General features: G+C 38.7%; 1 protein-coding gene across 1 annotated transcript in view; it reads left to right on the top strand.

The window, feature by feature from the left end:
* The window catches only part of CFAP47 (cilia and flagella associated protein 47), a 326,940-nt gene extending 309,728 nt beyond the window's left edge, over nt 1–17,212 (top strand). The window contains exons 63-64 of the mRNA XM_072994251.2: nt 8,565–8,733; nt 14,908–17,212. Of these exons, the coding sequence (XP_072850352.2) occupies nt 8,565–8,733; nt 14,908–15,117 (379 nt within the window). The 3' untranslated portion in view covers nt 15,118–17,212. The remainder of the gene's footprint in view (nt 1–8,564; nt 8,734–14,907) is intronic.
* Nucleotides 17,213–19,767: the final 2,555 nt, after the last annotated feature.

Below are 19,767 nucleotides of genomic sequence, written 5' to 3'. Positions count from 1 at the left end.
CAGTTTGATTTTTTAAACTTTCTTGGCTCTCATTATTTACAGCCATGTCCATAATATCTGGAATCCTGTTGCTTAGCACAGTAAGTAGAGCCATTGAATCAGTGGTGATTTGATGAGTCCACTCTTCCATAAGTGTCACTGATTCAAATAGGCTCTATTTCTAGTTGTGAATTACTACTGGATTTTAGACATTATGACTATGCCTCAGGGAATCCTTACCTTATCTCAAAGTTTGAAATTTTATGTGTATAGAGTGTTGAAATGATTAAGAGAGATATAGGAAAAGTAGCCCTGAAAATGAAAATGCTTTTAAAGTTGAGGCTTCAACAATAGTTTACCATAGCCATTTCAAAATAATTAGCCAGCTCTCCAGCTGAGCAAGGTCACTGAATAATAATGTTCTTGGCAGTTAAACATGTTTATGACACAATTTGTAAGTACAGAGGGGATGTTTTCAGGTCTTATGGTTTGCACTCTCTATAATTACAATATTCTGGCTTTTCGGGATTGTTATATTTAAATGCTTTATGCTATAGAACCTTATTCCTCTAGGGCTTGAGAAAAATTTAGTCATAGCAATAACATTATGATCATAGTAGCAGCTTGCCAGATAATAAGTTGCAAAACTCTGAAGTAAGAGTAAGTGCAACAGCAGTTAAGATTCCCAAGGGAAAAAAAAATCTTGGATCTCAAGACCCCTGAATCTTCAGGTCCCTGGAAAAGAGATTATTTACAGATTGGGAGGAGGTGTGGACAACTGACAGAATTATAAATATAGGGAGGTAAGACACACACACACTCACACATTTGGCATTAATCATATAATCACAACTCCACTGTGGGTACCAGAGAGCACAACAATCATCATGAATTTCTCCATAGATTCAAACTGGCTTGTTTGGGTAAGCACTGAGAATACTTTTTTAGGTGTGTCTAGTAATATGCTTAAATAAATGCTTTTTACTTTATATAGTCTTATTTTTAACTACTGTAATATTTTAAGAAATGTATTCCCAGCTTTTAGGCTATAAAACCCTGCATTTGTGAAATGTTCTCATAATTCTTTTTTACATTGTAAAGATGTGTTCCTATATTTTGGGTGGATTTCTGTTTACGTATTTGTGTCTACAATTTGTTCATAGATCTAAGATTTTTGGATGTTACAAAATCCAGTTACAACTGTGAAATATTTTTGTTTATATGGAATATAGAACAATGTAGATAAATAAAGCTTGTAGAATTAGACTGGCTGATGCTGCCTGAAGGAGGCAGGGAAGGGAAGCTGGGGTGCTGCCTCTGAGTGGGCACATGCCTGAGGAGATGGGCCTGGGAATTGCTGAACTTCTGCTTGTCTGAAGGACAGACTGACCTGAACTGCTGAACTGACACTTTGTGCCCATCTTTATTGTCAATTATTGTCTGGTTTCATCCTGGAGCTGACTCTTAATCGAGATAAATGCCAGCTGTGATGAACACAGGCTTCTGATTTTCCCTAGAGGTCTATAAATTTATTTGGGGCTCTTAGGGACATATTCAGGTGTCAGAATTGCTGACCTGAATTTAATATCCTTATTGTGTTAGTTGTTGTCCCCTAGCTGTGATGAACAACTATTTTATTGTATTAGAGAAGGTCCTTAAGCAGACACTTTTGTTTCATAAGGAAGCAGTCTGAACGACGAACAGTTGGCAGCATTGTTGTTGTTATGGGTTATCAAGTCATCTCTGACTTATGATGACTCTATGAATGAATGAAACCCCCCAAAGATCCTATAATAATTAACAGTCCTGATCAGGTCCTGCAAGCAAAAGGATGTGGCTTCCTTTGTTGGGTCAACCCATCACATGGTAGTTCTTCCTCATTTCCTACTGCCATCTACTTTGCCTATCATTATTATCTTTGCCAGGGAATCTTAATGTGTCATGACGTTCCCTAACTATGATAGCTTCATTTCAGCCATTTTAACTTTTGCTGAGAGTTCAGGCTTGATTTGATCCAGAAACCCAAATATTTGTCCTTCTGGCAGTCCATAGTATCCATTAAATTTTCATTAAGTTGAGCACACAGCCCTACCCCTGGTTCTGCTCAGCTTAACAGGAAGGAGGGTGGTGTCATTGCGACCAGAGCACGCCAGGCCCTCCTATCTTCTACTGCCTCCTGGAGTTGTGTCAAATTCATGTTGGTTGCTTCACAGACACTGTCCAGCCATCTCGTCCTCGGTCGTCCCCTTCTCCTCTTGCCTTCACACTTTCCCAACATCAGGTTCTTTTCCAGGAGTCTTCTCTTCTCATGAGATGGTCAAAGTATTGGAGCCTCAGCTTCAGGATCTGTTCTTCCAGTAAGCACTCAAGGTCGATTTCCTTCAAAATGGATAGGTTTGTTTTCTTTGCAGTCCAGGGGACTCTCAAGAGTCTCCTCCAGCACCAATATAATTCCTATATTAGCGCAATATTTTCCCAAAGGACAGACTATGACTCACCAGACAATTATGAAGTGCAAGTGGAGGGGACAGGACTGCAGCTGGAGATTGATGAACGAATAGTCTAGTAATACCTTACTACCATGAACAAGTTCAAATCTCCAGGTCTGAATGAACCGCATCCAAGAATATTGCAGGAATTGACTGAAGAACTCTCATAATCACAGTCCATTATTTCTTGAAATCATGGGAAATGGATGAGGTGACAGATGATTGGAAGAGAGCTAATGTTGTCCCTATCTTCCAAAAGAGCAAAAACGAGGAATCTGGGAACTGCAGACCAGTCAGCCTGACATCAATCCCAGGGAAAATTCTGGAACAGATTATAAAGTGGTCACTATGCAAGTACATAGAAAACAATGCAGTAATATTTAGAAGCAAACACAGACTTGTCGAGAACAAATCCTGCCAGACTAATCTAATCTGAAAGCCTTCGCGAATACATTGATCTGATCTTGGTTTTTTTGGATCTGGTAACCTCCCTGACAGACAGAGGGAATGTTGTAGACATTGTGTATCTTGACTTCAGCAAAGCTTTTGACAATGTGCCCCATGATACTCTGTTTAGCAAGCTAACTAGGTGTGGGCTGGATAGAACAATTGTCAGGTGAATACACTGTTGGCTACAGAATTATACTCAGAGGGTGATGATTAATGGCTCCTTTTCATACTGTGTGGAGGTAACAAGTGGGGTATCCCAAGGCTCAGTCTTGGACCCTGTGCTTTTCAACATTTTTATTAATGACCTGCATCAGGGGATGCAGGGAATGATAATCAAATTTGAGGATGAAACAGCATTGGAATAGCTAATACCTTGGAAGACAGGAACAAAATTCAAAAAGATCTGGATAGGCTTGTGCACTGGGATGAAAAGAAGAGAATGAAATTTAACAGAGATAAGTGGAAAATATTCCACATAGGAAAAAGAAACCAAACACAAAGTTACAAGATGGGGGATACATGACTTAACAATACTACAAGTGAGAAGGACCTTAGAATTGTCGTAGATCGTAAGCTGAATATGAGCCAACAGTGTGCTGCGGATACAAAAAAGGCAAATGCTGTTTTAGGATGCATTAACAGAAGTATAGTCTCCAAATCCCATGAGGTACTAGTTCCCCTCTATTCAGCACTGATTAGGCCTAATCTTGAGTTCTGTGTCCAGTTCTGGACACCACACAAGGATGCTGACAAATTGGAATAAGTTCAGAGGATGCAAACAAGGATGATTAGGGGGCTGGAAACCAGGCCTTATGAGGAAAGACTGAGAGAACTGGGCATGTTTAGCCTTGAGAAAAGAAGACTGAGGAGAGATATGATAGCACTTTAAGGCTATCATACAGAAGAGAGACGGGATCTGTTCTCCATCATCCCAGGGTGCAGGACACACAACAATGGGCTCAAGTTAAAAGGAAGCCAGATTTCAGTTGAATATCAGGAAAAAACTTCCTAACTCTTAGAGCAGTATGGCAATGGAATCAATTATCTCAGGAGGTGGTGAGTGCTCCAGCACTGGAAGCCTTCAAGAGAAACTTGGACAACCACATAGCAGATAGCCTTTGATTTGTATTCCTGAATTGGACCGGGGGTTGGACTCAATGGCCTTATAGGTCCCTTCCAACTCCATTATTCTGTGATTCTATGATTCGATGAAGTACACAAGCTAGTTCATCACACAGTTCTATTATATTTGTATTCTGTGACATTGTTCAGTTGGAACTGGGATGAATTTACTAAACAACATAAAGCAGCAATGACAAGGAAAGGTAGCCATCTTAGTCTGTTTGAGCACATTTTATTTGAGATAAGTTTGCATGGTCTGTAGCCTGCTTCTTGAGATGTATAGAATGAAGCCTCTGTGGACAAACATTTATACATTAAGGAGGGATTGGTTGTACATAATGTAACGGAAATGCAAAAACTCCAGCATAGTGATGGCCAGTAAGTGCTTGTTAATGGTCATTGATAATTGTTGTTGTAGGTTTTTCGGGCTGTCTGGCCGTGTTCTTGAGATTTTTCTAACTATCTTTTTTGCCACTCTCTCTGGCCGGCATCTTCAGAGGACAGGAGTTAGAACTCTGTGTGACTCCTGTCCTCTGAAGCACAGAGCACAGACAGAGTTACTAGAGCAAAGAGAGAGTTCTGACTCCTGTCCTCTGAAGATGCCGGCCGCAGAGACTGGTGAACCATTGGGAAGAAAAACCTCAAGAACACAGCCGGACAGCCTGAAAAACCTACAACAACCATCGGATCCTGGCTGTGAAAGTCTTCAATAATGTCATTGATAATCCTGAGCCATCACAAATAGAGATTTTAATAGTGTTTGTTAATAGCCAGTCAAAGATCGTTGATGGATGAAAAGTACATTCAGACACAGATAAACTCAGTTTGGTATCTTTTCTGTAATGACTTTCATAGTGGACAAATTTTTTAAAAAAACACTGATTTGTTCAGAGGTTACTAAACAAATGTTAATGTTGATAATAAATTCTTTAAAATGGAGTTCTCACAGCCTTATTTGATTTTAAGGTATCTGTTCAGTGTTTTCATGTCTTTAAAAACGGGTCAATAATGAAGCTACTGTGAGAGGGGAAATGCTCATTTGTATACATGGCTATATTGCCGTGATACTGGAAATGATTCAAAATATATTCTTAATGATGGCACTATGGAGATACTAAAATAACATATTTGCTATCAATCCCCAGCTAGGTTACCTGACAATATTAACAAATCATTGTGTCATTCAGTGGTTTGAAGCTTTCTCTCTAAAGGTGCAGAGGGGTCATCTGTAGAGCTGAAATCTCTTGGGGTCTACATTTCATGTCCCAGAGTGATTGATTAAAGCCAAGTTTCTTTTGGACAGGTAGATAATGTAATCAATGATGATAAATGACGGGACCTTTATACTCCTGTAGACATGTCATCCTTTTGGGGGGAAACTGCCTGTCAATTACCTAGTGCTTGTCGGTGTTGTGTAAAAGTTTACCACTGTAAGTTATCTCATGATAACAAGGCTTCCTTGAAATATTCCTGGTTCAATTTGATATTTGAACAATATCAAATTGTTATTTAAAAAAAGAAAAAGAAAGCACTCCTCATCTATCTTTGCATTTTTGTCTTCAAAACTGCATTAGTTCTATATTCAAAATAATTACAGTAGCTATTTTAGAAAGCTACAGTAGATTGAAAAAAAGAGAGTAATCTATTATTTTTCCAAGAAAATTGCACAGCTTTCCATGTATAATGTATTAGCAGTTACAGTTAAAGCCATATATCTGTTACTTCCCTTGAATGCTGTGTTCTAAGATAAGGCTTCCTCAGCAAGCATGAAGAAAAATGTGCTATAGGAGAGGAAAATAATGGATGCAAGGTTCTCTGTGAAATGTCAAGTGACCAGTTCACATTGTGATATGTTCTGTAAAGTCTAATACAAGATGTAATCTGATAAACCTGACAACACCTTTCAGACTATATAAAGAATTTGGGGGGCTGGAAAAGAACCATGTGTGTGTTTGGAGGGGGGAGGCTAACATTTTTATATCACCGGTTCTTGAAGTATCAAGATAACTTTTACACAAGAGCTACTGGCTCAGTCCTTTATTTTAAGCATGCAAGTGATTGGCATAAGGAATAATTTCAGCTGTGCTAACAGTGTTGCATACTACTGAGACTACCTTTGCATTTTGGATTCTGGAAGCAAAGACTATTTGTGGGCTATAATTTTCATTTGCATGTGAAAGAGAATGGCATTTGTTGCCTAAGACAAAATATTTGGCTGGCACTGGCAGGATCTGAAAGAAGGGCAATATGTGCCTGATCTAGCTTGCTATCACTTGGTTGTACTTACTCTTCTAAAGTAATCTAATTTGTACAGTCCAGTTACCTAAAGTATTTACCATATTTTTCCGTGTATAAGACTATGCTTTTGTCTAAAACCTTTAGACTAAAAGTTGAGGGTCATTTTATACACAGAGGTAACAAGAGAACAAAAACAAGTGGAGGGGAAAGCAGGGATCAAAGCGATCCTGCAGCACTTTGATCCTTTTCCCCTTACACTTGCTAAGCCCCACTTCGATTTCTTAATTTTGGATTAGAAAAGTGGGGGCATCATACATGGGGGCATCTTATACACAGAAAAATATGGTATTTGCTTTACAGCCTGACCTTCCACTAATAATCCCAGGGTGGATTACACAAATATCAACAGAATCCTATCACTGTTCAGGCATTCCAAGGATCATCCTGTGCATGCCAGGAGCTGAAGTAGGCACAAGCTCTCTGTTCTTCCTTGGACCACACAGAGTGTACTGCAGAATCAAGCATTACAAACTCTGTGGGATTGCATTGGAAATAGTCAACACACACCCATACAAAAGGGGGGGAGGGGATTCCTGAAAGAAAAGCCTTTTAGTTTTGCCCCCATAGTTCAGAAAAAGAAACAAATGCCCCACTTTTTCCACAGAATTATTGAGCTTACCCTGAAGAGCTGCCCTAAGCACCATCTAGTAGATAACATGGACTGTTCAGAGTTGCTTTTGAAGGTGATAGATGGCCTGGGCAAAATAGAACGGCATGTTCTACAAGAAAGAAGCATTTTCCGCAGAGGAAACCATAGAACCATCCCATGTCTATTACACCTATCAAAATGAATTACATTTGGAAGGGAGAAAGTCTTCTTATGATTTTTGGGTGAAAAAAAAATCTCTGTCCCACAAGTGTTTATTATTATTTGAAGGGTGCTTTAAGCAGTAAAAAAAAGAGACTTCCCATTTTAATGACCAAATTTCTTTTTTATATGTCCACAGATGAAACTATTTTGCATAGAATAATGCCCGTTGTGTGTAAAGTATCAAGCTGGTGTATTATGTGTGAAAGAAGCGACTGTGCAATAAGAGCTTGAGTTCTGTGCATTCTTTCATTTCCTGCACAAGAATCAATTTTATCTCATTTTTTTTTACAAAGAGTAGTTTTAATATGAGCTTCTTGAATAACATCTGAGTATAAAGGAATCAGAATTGCTGTCAGAAGTTTAAAACATCAAAATAATACACAGTCACTAAAAGAGGAATACTTGACAGCATCCATCACCTACTTCCAAAGTTCTGGACAAGAGGCTTCCCAGAAGAAGAAGAAAACATACAAAAAGGGCACCTGACACACTTTGGATGGGAAAGAATTTCATAGCTTCAGTGCCACGAAAGAAAGAAAGAAAGAAAGAAAGGCCCTTGTACATGCCCTATTTATTGTACCATAAATTTCTGAGAGGGTGGTATTTACAACATGAACTCCTTTGCTGATCTGAACATCCAGGCTGGTCTAGAGGAAGAGAGACACTTTCAGATATTCAGTCTGAAAGTATGTTAGATAGGGCTTTTTTCTCTGGTAAGGCATGTAAACTTGGCAATGTCTTGAAAGTTTAAAAAAAAAATTTAACTGTTGGAAAACTACCAGTGTTTGTAGCCTTAAGTCTCTCTGCATCTTGTACTTTAATTTAAACTGTGGTACCGGTAGTTCTTTCTGGCTGCCTGCAGATGCAAGCAGAGGTACTGAATGGAGAGTTACATACTCAGGGCATTCTTCCTATGTGTGTATATTGAGTAATATTTCCATTAGTTTTTTTTTAAAAAAACTAATAGAAAAAAGTGTAAAAAATGATTTAGATACATGAAGCTGTGTTACTATGGTATTGTGTTTGTGTGTGTGTGATTTTTCAAAGCCTTGACTTAGAAGACTTCATCTTAGACCCCAGTACAGGCTTAGGCATAATAGTACATGCCTCCTGCTGTCCAGAAGGGACAATTGCTGGTTGTTATAGTAACACCTAAGCAAAACAAGACTAACATCATTAAAAAATAACCCTTGCTACCATTTTTTTAAAAAGTGTGTTCCTGTTACTGTTGCAGAATGTGTTAAGATTGAAAAAAGCCAGCATCTTGATTAATTCAGTTGAATGACAGGCTGTCCAGCTATAAGCCAGCATTAATGTTCTAAGTGGTGACATTGGTAACAGTGCACCAGTCATTAAGAGTAAGTATTGTATAGTGATAAATGTTGTATGATACATTTTTCTGTGCTGTTTTCTAGGCATCCAGATCCCTACACAGCATACTTCCTCCCAGGCAGTGATCCAGAATTTGTTGTATCCCCTCAAGCGGGCGAGTTGCTTCCACTTGACACACCAGGCACCTGCCTAACTGTTGGATTCAAGCCCAGTATGTATAGCAAGAAACATAAAGCAACACTGGTAATACAGGTGAGCCCTAACAGTCGGATTCTTGATGAGCTCCTTGCTATAGCAAGCCTGTGGATTTAAGGATTTCCTTTCTAAGATAAATGCTAAAAACAATTGTTTCTATGGATATGGTTTCATGCTAGAAAAATTGATATATTTGGCTGTAAGTGAACAGAATTTCAATAGGTAGTGAAACCCATAGATTTTGTTACACTTTCTTGTTATGTGCCATCACATCATATCTGAATTATGGAAACACTAACGGTTTTCAAGATACGTGAGATATTTAAGGAGTGTTTTTAACATAGCCACACCACAGTGATTTTCTATGGCTGAATGCGGATTTGAACCCAGTTCTCTTGAGTCCACATTTGTCACTCTGTCCACTACACCTAACTAGTAAATATACATATACGGAGGGGGGGGGAGAGATTGTTTTGGGTTGCTTTAGCTTTTCCTTGTAAATGTCTTTTTAGAAGGTTTTTGTCCTGTACATCGGAAAAAAAACCAGGGTTTCATTATGCTAGTTTTGTTTATTCATTGTATTACGTATTTGAAGAAAGAAAAGAAACCCTAGATTGACCATGTATATTTTGAATTAAAGAGAAAGCTATTTAGAGAAAGCTATTTTTCCCCTTCATGAATTTGAGTGTTCCCTTTTGAATTCCTCTAATGGGGTCTTTTGAGTGGTAGTTCAATTGCTTTCATTGATGATGACTTTAATCCTTTTAAGTGATCATAATTGTGTAGCCTCATTTTGCTACTAGAAGAGGCATATGACGGGAAATGTTTGGAAAGTACTGCATATACAAATCTTTATAGAACAAGGCAGTATGCTGCTAATTTGGGTCATATCCTAGTGAGGATGATTAGAGGTAGCTGAAAGCTTAGCTGAGTAAATGAGATAAATAGAGTGGTACCTTTAACTGCATATCCAGTATTTTTTTTAAAAAAAAAAACTCCAGTTTATGAATGTGAGATATTACTTCTGCAGTTCCAACTCAAAACTCCAGGAAATGGTCAGACATTGCCTTGTAATATCATGCTTCCACTGCCAGCAGGAAAAAGTTGCCAAGCTATAAATAGCAAAGGCCAGTCTGAATACTGACAACACCAATGTCAGCACTTTCTATAGGATCCCCTCTTGTGGTCACTGAAAACAAGCAAGGGAAAGTCCCAGAATCTGACTCCTTTTTTCATCAGTTAAACACTTCTCACCCAAACACAGAGCAATTATCATGGCTGTTCTCCAGCTATTTCTTGCTTGGGATGGAAGGAAAGGTTTCAAGGGATGCCTTGGAGATAAATAGGGTTCTGCACAGATCCCCCAATTTAATATGTAGGCTGATTTGGGACTCCCAAATTTAGCTCCAAAATCAAAGAGTAAGTTGTGCCCTATTCGTATTGAGTTGTGCCTTGGATCTGAACTTATTTGTTAATTTATAAATTCAATCCACTGGAAGACCAAGACACTGGAAGACAAATATTGCATTTGTACTGAGATATGTGAAATCTGAAAGTATATACCTTAGAATGTGGAGCAGACCTGCCAAATTAAAGACGGGGACTTTACTTTTTGACCTAACTTTCCCCAACCCCAAGTTGGCTGAAGTGATATGTGTCGCATCTAATTCAATGTGTACTCCACAAACAGAATTTCAAATTTATTTTGCTTCAATCTGGAACTGAATCTGGTAATTCTGTTTCGATCCAGACCTCATACAAATCAGATCAAATTGGACTAATCTGTTGTCAAATTTGTGATGCTTCTGAATCTGATGCACAGCCCTTTTATTAAGTATGAAATCTCACCAGAACATGTTGCTAATAAGTGATTTTCCTCAGTTTTGCTACAATGATTCTTTTTTAGGAGATATGTGAGGTCTAATGCACTGATTGGGGTGTTTCTCTTGAGTCCATGAAATAGCCCATTTCTTTTGGTATCTATGGTTTCATTTAAAATGAGGAACCTGATGCTTTAATTTAAAGCAATTAATGTATGCCCTTTGCTCTTCTCCCCATAACTGGTGTCCCATCCCTCTACCTCTCCATAAACGAAGCTATGTGTGAATATACTGGATTAAAACTGTTTTATAATGAAGCAGACTATTGATCCATCTAGCTTCATATCACCTACTTGGAATTGCACTTATATTTGACGGTTGTAGTTTTAGTTAAATGAAGCAGCTGAGGCATAGCTCAATTGTGCCATACCTTTTTGTGCCTAGTAAGCCCATCTGTGGCATCCCTACTTAATTTGATTTCAGTAGAGACACCTGAGATTTCTAGGCATAGCTATGGCTCAATTTCTCCCCCCTACAGCCTTCTTGGCAGTGGCCCCTCATCTCAGGAACAACTTGCCCATGGAGATCTGCCTGGCTCCCTCTTTGGGTGTCTTCAGAAGTAAACTCAAGACTTGACTATTTGAGCAGGCTTTCCCTCCTGCTGTATCTTAAATTCACATTTTATCATCTTGGTTTTATTGCATGTTTATTGGTTTTACTGTTTTTAAATTTTTATGCCTCCCAGAGTAGACCTTTGGTCTAGATGGGTGGGGTATAAATCTAAATAAATAAAAATAAATAAAATAAATAAATTGCATTTCAGTTTGATTGGACTACACTTTTCATCATTCCCAGCCAGCATGTGATAGGTGTTGTAGTCTTACAGATCTGGAGGGCATTGGGTCGGGGAAGGCGATTGCAAATCATCCATCTGGACTATTCACTTGTAAACTAGCCTTCAAGAAACCCTGAGTTCTTCAGAACCCTCATAGGAATTCCTCCAGGACATCTGAAATGGTGAACTGAGGAGGTGGCTTATCAGCTGCACCATGTTTGAGAAGAAGTGCTGTCCTGCTGCTTCCAAAGCCTGGCAAGGTAGAGGAGGATGAGTCTTTGCCCTGTCAGGCTAATTGGTCAGCAGAAAGGACCAAGCAGCAGTGCTGAAAGGAGTGGCAGCTCCAGCCCCTTTCCCCTGTTCCTATTCATGCTGCCCACTTCCAGGGATAGAGAGTGCCCTACCATGTTTCCTGTTTCAACTGTAACTGTATAGAATACCATAGTGGGGGCAGGACCAGAGAGAGAGCAAATACAGGTACTAGCCAAGCACTCCTCCTACTAACACTTTTTTCCTTTTAAATAAACTGAAATCAAACAGTTAAAATGCCAACAGCTTCAGCTGCAGAACAAACCTCTGTCATTTGTCAGAGAGTTATGTGGTGAAGGTACATCTGACCACCTGCTCCAAAGTTTTCCATGCGATCCATCTAGAAGAACCTCTCCTGTGCAAACTTAAATCATTGGTCCATCAGTTTTAGTATTGCTGACATTGGCTGGGTGTAGAAGGGTTTCAAATGGGAGTCTTTCCTCACCCTATCTGGAAATGCCAGAAATTGAACCAGAGACATTTTATATGACCTGCTCTGAGCTATAGCCACCCCCACAGGGTTGTAGCCATTAGTTAGTTAGTTTTATATCCCTTCTTTCTTTTCTGCAAGACAGCACCCAACATGAATCTGAAAAGTAGACAGTTTACAAGCATAATCGCAGTATTAAAAAACCCTACTAATGTATTAAAATACCACAAAATTAACAGAATTTTAAACCCCATTAAAAACACAACAAAGAAGAACCAATCTACCCAGCAGTAAATGGACTTTTCTCATCACTCTCTCAGTAGAACTTTTATTCTCATTATAAATGGCTCCAGTCCTCAGCATGGCCATGTCAGTTTGATTCTGAACACTTTTCAAAGATAATTGCAACTACAGCACGTTACAATAATCCAGATAGGGTATAAATAAGTTCCATGTGCATCTAAGCATTTATTGATGAAATCTCACAATTCAAGAGAAGAAACAAGAAGGCCAATATAGAAATATATTGTGATTAATAAATAGACCTGCTCCATATGAACTGACTGCTGATTGTAGAACATGACCTTAAATCTGCTGTAGTGACTTTTAAAGCAGATATGCACAGGGTTCCTCAGCAGATAAATCACCATGGAAGGGGTTGCTCTAAGTAAAAATCAAGAGCGAGCTTGTTCTCGCTATCTTCCTCAGGGGTCAATATAGCAAAATCCACTTGCAGTTTCAATTCTGCTATAATTTGTTTGTTTATAGTTCCACTAAAAGTTCCCAGATATTGAAGCAAAAGAATGTTCACCTGTCTTTTTAATATTCAATGTCATACACTAGCGCTGCTGGTAAGAAACTATTTTATATTCAGCAAAAGATGCTTGGTAAATTTACACAACTCATTGTTAAATATTTTTCTATCACTAACTTCTTGAGTCAAAAACAAAATCAAACTAAATAAATAAATAAATAAATAATACAGAAATGTTTTGGCTCTTTAAAGACTAACTGCTGTATTTTAATGTGAGCTTTTGTGAACAAGTCCACTTCTTCAGATGTAAGAGCAAGACAACATGGCAAATATTTATACATTTGTACATGGCCTGAAATAAAGAGACTGATTCCTGAGCACAAGTTGTTGACTGGGCAGAATTTCACACCTGGTAATGGCTTTTAAGAAACCTGCTTCATATTTAGTTCCTCACTTAGGAAGTTTTGTTCTATAAATAAACGGTTGGTGGCTAAATTACCCTGGGGCTACAGATAGCAGGAACAACACAATAATGAGTTAAGAATCTTCATTTTTCTTTGAAGTTCGTAAGATGGCTCTGGTAAGTTAGGAAGGAAATACAACTTGGAAATGCAGCAGATACAACACAGTTATTGTAGTGTTTTACATTTGATAATGGCCTAAGAAACCTTGGCTAATATTGAGCCCATGGATCTTCAGCATATGTATATGTGTATTTTATCCCAGTTGTCCCTCTCTGGATTCTTGTCCTGTAATTTTCTTCTCCAAAATGGCAACTTTAATATCTTGTGCAGGATCTCTCCTGCAGTAGGTCACTTCTGGGTATTCAATATTCCCTGTTAATTTGTTCAATAATCATATTGGATTGGTACTGTAGTCTCAGGAATGTGTTTTGTAGAACCTTGAGTTTAAGGCTAGTTGACTTCAAACATAATTTAGTCACAGTTTATGGTTCAGAGAATACACTATGCTGCAGTTAATCCAAAGCAGATGCAGAGGTTCCCAGTCTCAGCTGCCATAATAAGGGACAAATGGAGGCCAGCCAGAGTGAGCTAGACCTTTTTGGGAGATGTCTGCCTGTCGCTTAGATCGCTTGGCAAGTATTCCAGGCCTTCTGTACGTGGACTGTAGTATTGCTAGTTTCTTTGTTATCCTCCGAGGGGATGAGATGATGAAGAAAAGATGACCAGATTTCTTGGACACGTTTGAATTGACGTAACTGAAATAATCTGTCAAAGAAGCTTGGGCGCATATTATTCTGGGCTTTCTTTTACGGCTCATTTGCTTTTCAGAAACAGAAGGACTTTAGTGGAAACTACTGTTGTCATTGTTACCAGTATTAATGCTGTAATTTATGTTTTATTATTCTGCTACAATGTAGGTTTTTTGAAACAAGTGATAGCAAAGATATTTTTGTATTCTATTTTAGCACAGAATAGATGAGTGTAGGAGTTCTGAGAAAACTGTATCTACATCTATGCAGCACTAATGGAAAGAGTACTGCTGTTTCTCTGCCAGCAGCAAGGTCTCTTGCTATGAGATAGAAACATCTGTCACACTTAGGTCAGGTACAGAGTTTACAGTAGGAAATTCTCTGAGTGTCTTTCTCTTCTCATATTATGAGATGGCTCACTTAACTAAATGATAAAAGTTGCTGCTATTTATTTCTACCACCCCCTGCCATTAATCCCTGGGGTACAAATAAAAGCAGCCACTCATTTGTTATTTTTGTTTACTTCCTACTGTGAAATAATTTCCTCAAAACTGCATCCCAAACTGTTGCACATTAACAGGAGTTTAGATTACCTAGGGCATTAGACAGTATACATATTTCTTACGTTCTGCTCTTCATAAAATGAAATGTTCTGCCTTGCTCATTATGTAAGTCAGTGTTTCTCTCTCCCTCTCTTCACCATGGTGCAGTTCTGGTAATGTGATTTTTCTTTTTCTTTTTGAGGGACCCCCTCATGTAGGGAACAATGAATGGTCTAATTATATAAACTTTGTGGTAGATAACAGTTGCATGCTTCACAGGGATACAGCCTGAACAACCTCTTCTGTTGAAACATTTATCTTTTTTCAGACAACAGCAATGCAGTGGATGTATGAAATCAATGGCTTGCCCCCTCAGAGTGTGCCACCAACGTCATCAGCAAAAGTGGATTGCAGGAATACCTCTGTGAGATTGGCGACAGTGCAGCAACGCAACTTTGTGCGTGAAAATATGAAGTTGTTGTCCACTGGGGTGTCTTCCACTGTCAAAGGAGCCCCTCTAGTTTTAAGAGCAAAATAAAACCATTCCTTTTTTATACAAAAATTATATTTTGTGGAACAAATATTCATGCAGGATAAGTACTTTATGCAAATTAATATATACCTGAATTGTAGAAGAATAAATTCTGTACCAGTTATGATTATGAGTACAGTGGTGCCTCGCTAGACGATGATAATCTATTCCACTGAAATCACTGTTTAGTGAAATCATTGTCTAGCGAAAAGCATTTCCCCATTGGAATGCATTGAAACCTGTTTAATGTGTTCCAATGGGGAAGAATCGTCATTGTCTAGCAAAGATCAGCCATAAGGAAAGCCGCTTTGCAAACCAATGATCAGCTGTTTAAATCGCTGTCTTGCGAAGCTTAGGTCCTGAAAACACCTGTTTGCGAGCACAGAGGGAGCTGTCAAAATCGCCTAGCAAAAATCGGTTTGCGAAGCAGGGACCAAACATTGTCCAGCAAAATTCCCCCATAGGAATCACTGTTTTGCGAATCGCTATAGCGATCGCAAAAAGCCAATGTCTAGCGAAAAAACTGTCATGCGGGTAACTGTCTAGTGAGGCACCAGTGTAATTAATGAGCGGGGGGGGCTGTATGTACTTGGGAGACGGTTGTCAATAATTTAGCTGAGATTTGTGTATCTTGTTGATCAGGTATTAATAGGTGTGTAATAAAAGGAAAGAAAAGCCTGCAACTCTTGAAGGGCTATAACACTGGTGTAACTGTATGCCTACTTCTTGAAATATTTATTTAGAATATTTTGCAGAATATTATTTTTAGAACTTGCATCTCCTTTTTTTCTTTACATCTTTTGTGGGCCGTATAACAATAAAAATTTTAGATAAAAAGAAAAGAAAACAGACCATTTTCAAAATAGTAATAAAGGTGCACAAAATGGGCCAAGATAATGAGACAAACCAGACGGGTGCTTCTGAAGCTAAAAGAGATAGTAAGGAAGAGACTATAGAGCATTATGGTCATTTCAGTCATCTCAATTTGTTTATACCTAAATGTGTAGCCCTGCAATTTCTCTTAACACCAGCCCAATACTGGTGATTTCTAAAAATACTAGGGTTTTTTTCTTCCCATTTGCATCTGACTTTTTGCAAATTATCCCGAAGAACTGCACATTTTTAAAAGTTGCTTCGAGCATTGCAAACAGCCAGGCTGCTTAGCAATGCATGCCCTGCAGAAGGCATTTATAATATTGATGATGTGGAACTGGTGGAAGCTACTGATTTACTGTCTGTGCTGTGTCAGCTTCCTTGGCTGGAGTACAGTGAAATTATATCAGTAGTACAAGAACTGTGGAATTCTGACTGAGCTATACTTCACAGAAAAATGGGCAAAATTGCTGTAGGATGCACTTAAATCCACTCAGTCATGAAGGCTGCTGAGATCTGGGCCAGTTCCTAACATACATTAGAGCATTCAACTAGTGTCAGTTCCTAACAATAAGATACGAGATATAAGATAAGATTATTTGGGTGCAGTGATATATGGATTATAATGATCCTAATCTCATTCATAAATATATAATCATCGTTGGCATTGTCTTAATATAAAAATTAATGTCACTTAGAGCAGTTTTGGATCAGCAAAGAAAGAAAGTAAAATTACTCTGGACCCCCAGGGGGGCAGCAATGTTCTCACAGGGGGTCCATGAAGCTTTGAAGAAATGTTATGATCTCTTGCAGTTAATAAAATGAATGGATGGATGGACGGACGGATGGACAAACGAACGAACGAACGAATGAATGAATGAATAAGATGGAAATGTAGAACAAAATCTTAATTTCCCATGCTTGTTTGTGTAAAACTCGGCTTTTCTCAGCTAGTGCCTCCATTACAAACAAAAGGAAAAACTGGTTATGAAAATAACTGTTGGATAGCAAATAAGTGATATTTCTACATACGGTGAGAACATGCAAGTGAATGATGCTGAGTGGCTGAGAGACAGGATGTGACAGTTCTTTCTACTGTGCAGACAGTCAGAAGCCACGGGTAGAGAGACTTTGAGTCAGTCTGTGTGAGTGGGTGTTCAGATGGAGTTCATGATGGTGTTTCTTCTTCGATTTCTGCTAATAAACCATTTGGTTATTGTTGGGTAAAGTGACTTTTCAATATTATTGCAATGAATTTTGTAACAATACATTTTGCTTAGCCTCAGAATGGACTGGTGGCTAAATCTGAAAAGTGAAAGAACTGATGCTGTCGATGAGGGTGCATCCTGTTTAAAGCAAAATGAATCTTTTCCCAGTCATCTTAAAAAGTGTTGCCATTATAGTAAGGAATATCTCTGGATGAGACCCTTAATGAGAACATTTAAATAAATATTTGATGCTCTTTAGGGTTTTAAATCTTGAGTTAAATCTTGGTGGTCCGCAGCAACAAAAGATATTTAAAGGGGATCTGTGGTAAAGAAAAGGTTAAGAACTGCTGACCTAGAGAGTAGATGAGGGAGGTGGCTTTTTTCCCTCAAGAAAAACAAAAAAAAAAAAAAATTGGGGGAGTGAGAAGGAAGTGAATGTAGGTAAAGACTTCAAGATCCAGGAATGGGGCATATGCAGCTCTGGAATCTCTGGAAATCATTCTTCCCTGCCTAAGGATTTGTGTTTGTCCGAGAGCTTAGGTATACTCCTTTACTGCATGTGATCCCCAAAAGGCACACAACATAGACTGTACTGAAAAATGCTAATCCAGGAGAAATGGTAAGATCAACACAGATTCCAAAGTGTGTGTAGAGAGGGACCTCGTGATGTATTTTCTTCATGTCCCTCCCCACCATACACACATGACATAGAGAGTATTTAAGCAATAACTTGTCCATGCTAGAAATTCTGAAATAAACATTTCTTTCTGGCATTTACGTTACTATTGTGAGCAGAAACAAATGAGACCAGATTTCTAACTAGAAGAGGCACATTCTTAACACAACAAGTGGCAAACCAGTTTCTTCTGCTCAGTAGCAGTTTGCTGGCAAATCCTGGGATTAATTTTCAACTTTTTTGCACAAAAGCTTTGAAAATATGTGTGGAGGAACAGTGGTTTATTATCTTCTGATTGTGAAGCTGCCATTTTCTCTATTTCTGCTATCTGCTTAGAGAGGAATCTGGAGTGCACTCCAGATAGAAGGGAAAGAATAATATTTTCTCTGTCCCTACAAATTAAACCATTGCTGGAGAAATGAGAAGATACAGATGAATCCTGATCCCATCAAATGCTTTGGAACTCAGTGAGTTTCTAATGCTGTCTTGTCAAAGGAGCTAGGACTCAGGAAGGCTAACCATGGAATGCATTCCACTGCACTATATGGCCTTTGCTTATACTGCCCTCAGCGTTAGAGTACTTGTTGACAAGTTAGAAAGCCTAAGAAAATTTCACTATATGGACCACAACTCCTGTACTGATCATGATCACCAGAAGAATGTAGGAGTTTCAGTCCAAAAACCTAACTTTCGCAAGCTCTAAGGATAGCTCCACACAGTTGTCCCCTAAGTTGATAAGCCTCCTCTATTGCAATGGTTCCCAGCCTTGGGTCCCCAAATGTTCTTGGACTAAAACTCCCAGAAGTCTTCACCACTAGCTTGAGTTGGCCAGGATTTCTGGAGTTGTAGTCAAAGAACATCTGGGGACCCAAGGTAAGGAAGTGCTACTCTCTTGCTTCTCCCTGTGCTCGAACGGACATTTTTCCTCTTGGCTTTGACTTTTCCTGCATTATGTTGTCATGCGTCTAATCATCTTCAGTTGGACTGATTCCAATATCAACCCTGTTATACTTAACCCTGCCATGTGCCCTGCTTAGCCTCATCTCCAATTCAGCCACAATTAATCTCTGAGAGACTATCTTGAACATCTATAACCCTACGTTCTGTCCTTGAACTGTTACTTATGGGAGGAAGCAAACATTTCTTTTGTCATACAGTCTAACTTGGGGCTATCTTGAAGGATAATTCTGGACTATCTTGAGTACAATAACACCACAGTAAAATAAAACTGAATCAATGTATGTGTATTTCCCCAGAGTTTAAACAGAGCAGTTGATTAAAAAGCTGACTGATCCAGAAAATGAGAATGATATTTGTTGGCTTTCTTCACTGAAGGAAGGAAGGAAAAATAATAGAAGTCCAAATATTTCAGTAAGATTGTAACAGGTAAATGTAACATTTAGAATCATAAAGACCCCCCCCCAGCTGTGCTTTGGTATTCATCTGCCTGCTAGATATTTAATAATTGCATTTATCCCTGCAGTGACTTCTTGCTCTAAAATAAATGACTGAACAGTGTCTTAGTGCTGACACAGATCACAGTTTGTTGCTAATGGAATGTTAACTGCTTTTTAAATAACTCTGAATAAATCTGCTGATCCATAAAAGATTCATCAGAAAGGAATTCAATTCATTGCTTGGCTCTGCTGCCCAGCCCAACATAAAACAGATTCTTCCCTGGTTTACTATATTCCAGACAGTGTGATGCCAATCGCGGCAACCAGCTTCTTAACAGCAAAGTCTAATGGGGGAATATGTAGCATATTAACAACATAACGAAGGGCAGATGATATCTGTGAAGGACAGATGGTATCCTGAACAAGCTGAGGGAGAAAAGGATTCCCTCCCATGTGCTTTCACTAGTGCCAGCTCTGCTGCTTTCCAGAATGTTTTATAAGG

Source organism: Pogona vitticeps, chromosome 3 (genome assembly GCF_051106095.1).
Source record: "Pogona vitticeps strain Pit_001003342236 chromosome 3, PviZW2.1, whole genome shotgun sequence".
Classification (NCBI taxonomy): domain Eukaryota; kingdom Metazoa; phylum Chordata; class Lepidosauria; order Squamata; family Agamidae; genus Pogona; species Pogona vitticeps.
Note: the sequence above shows the minus strand (reverse complement) of the source record. Positions and strands in the feature narration are given on the sequence as shown.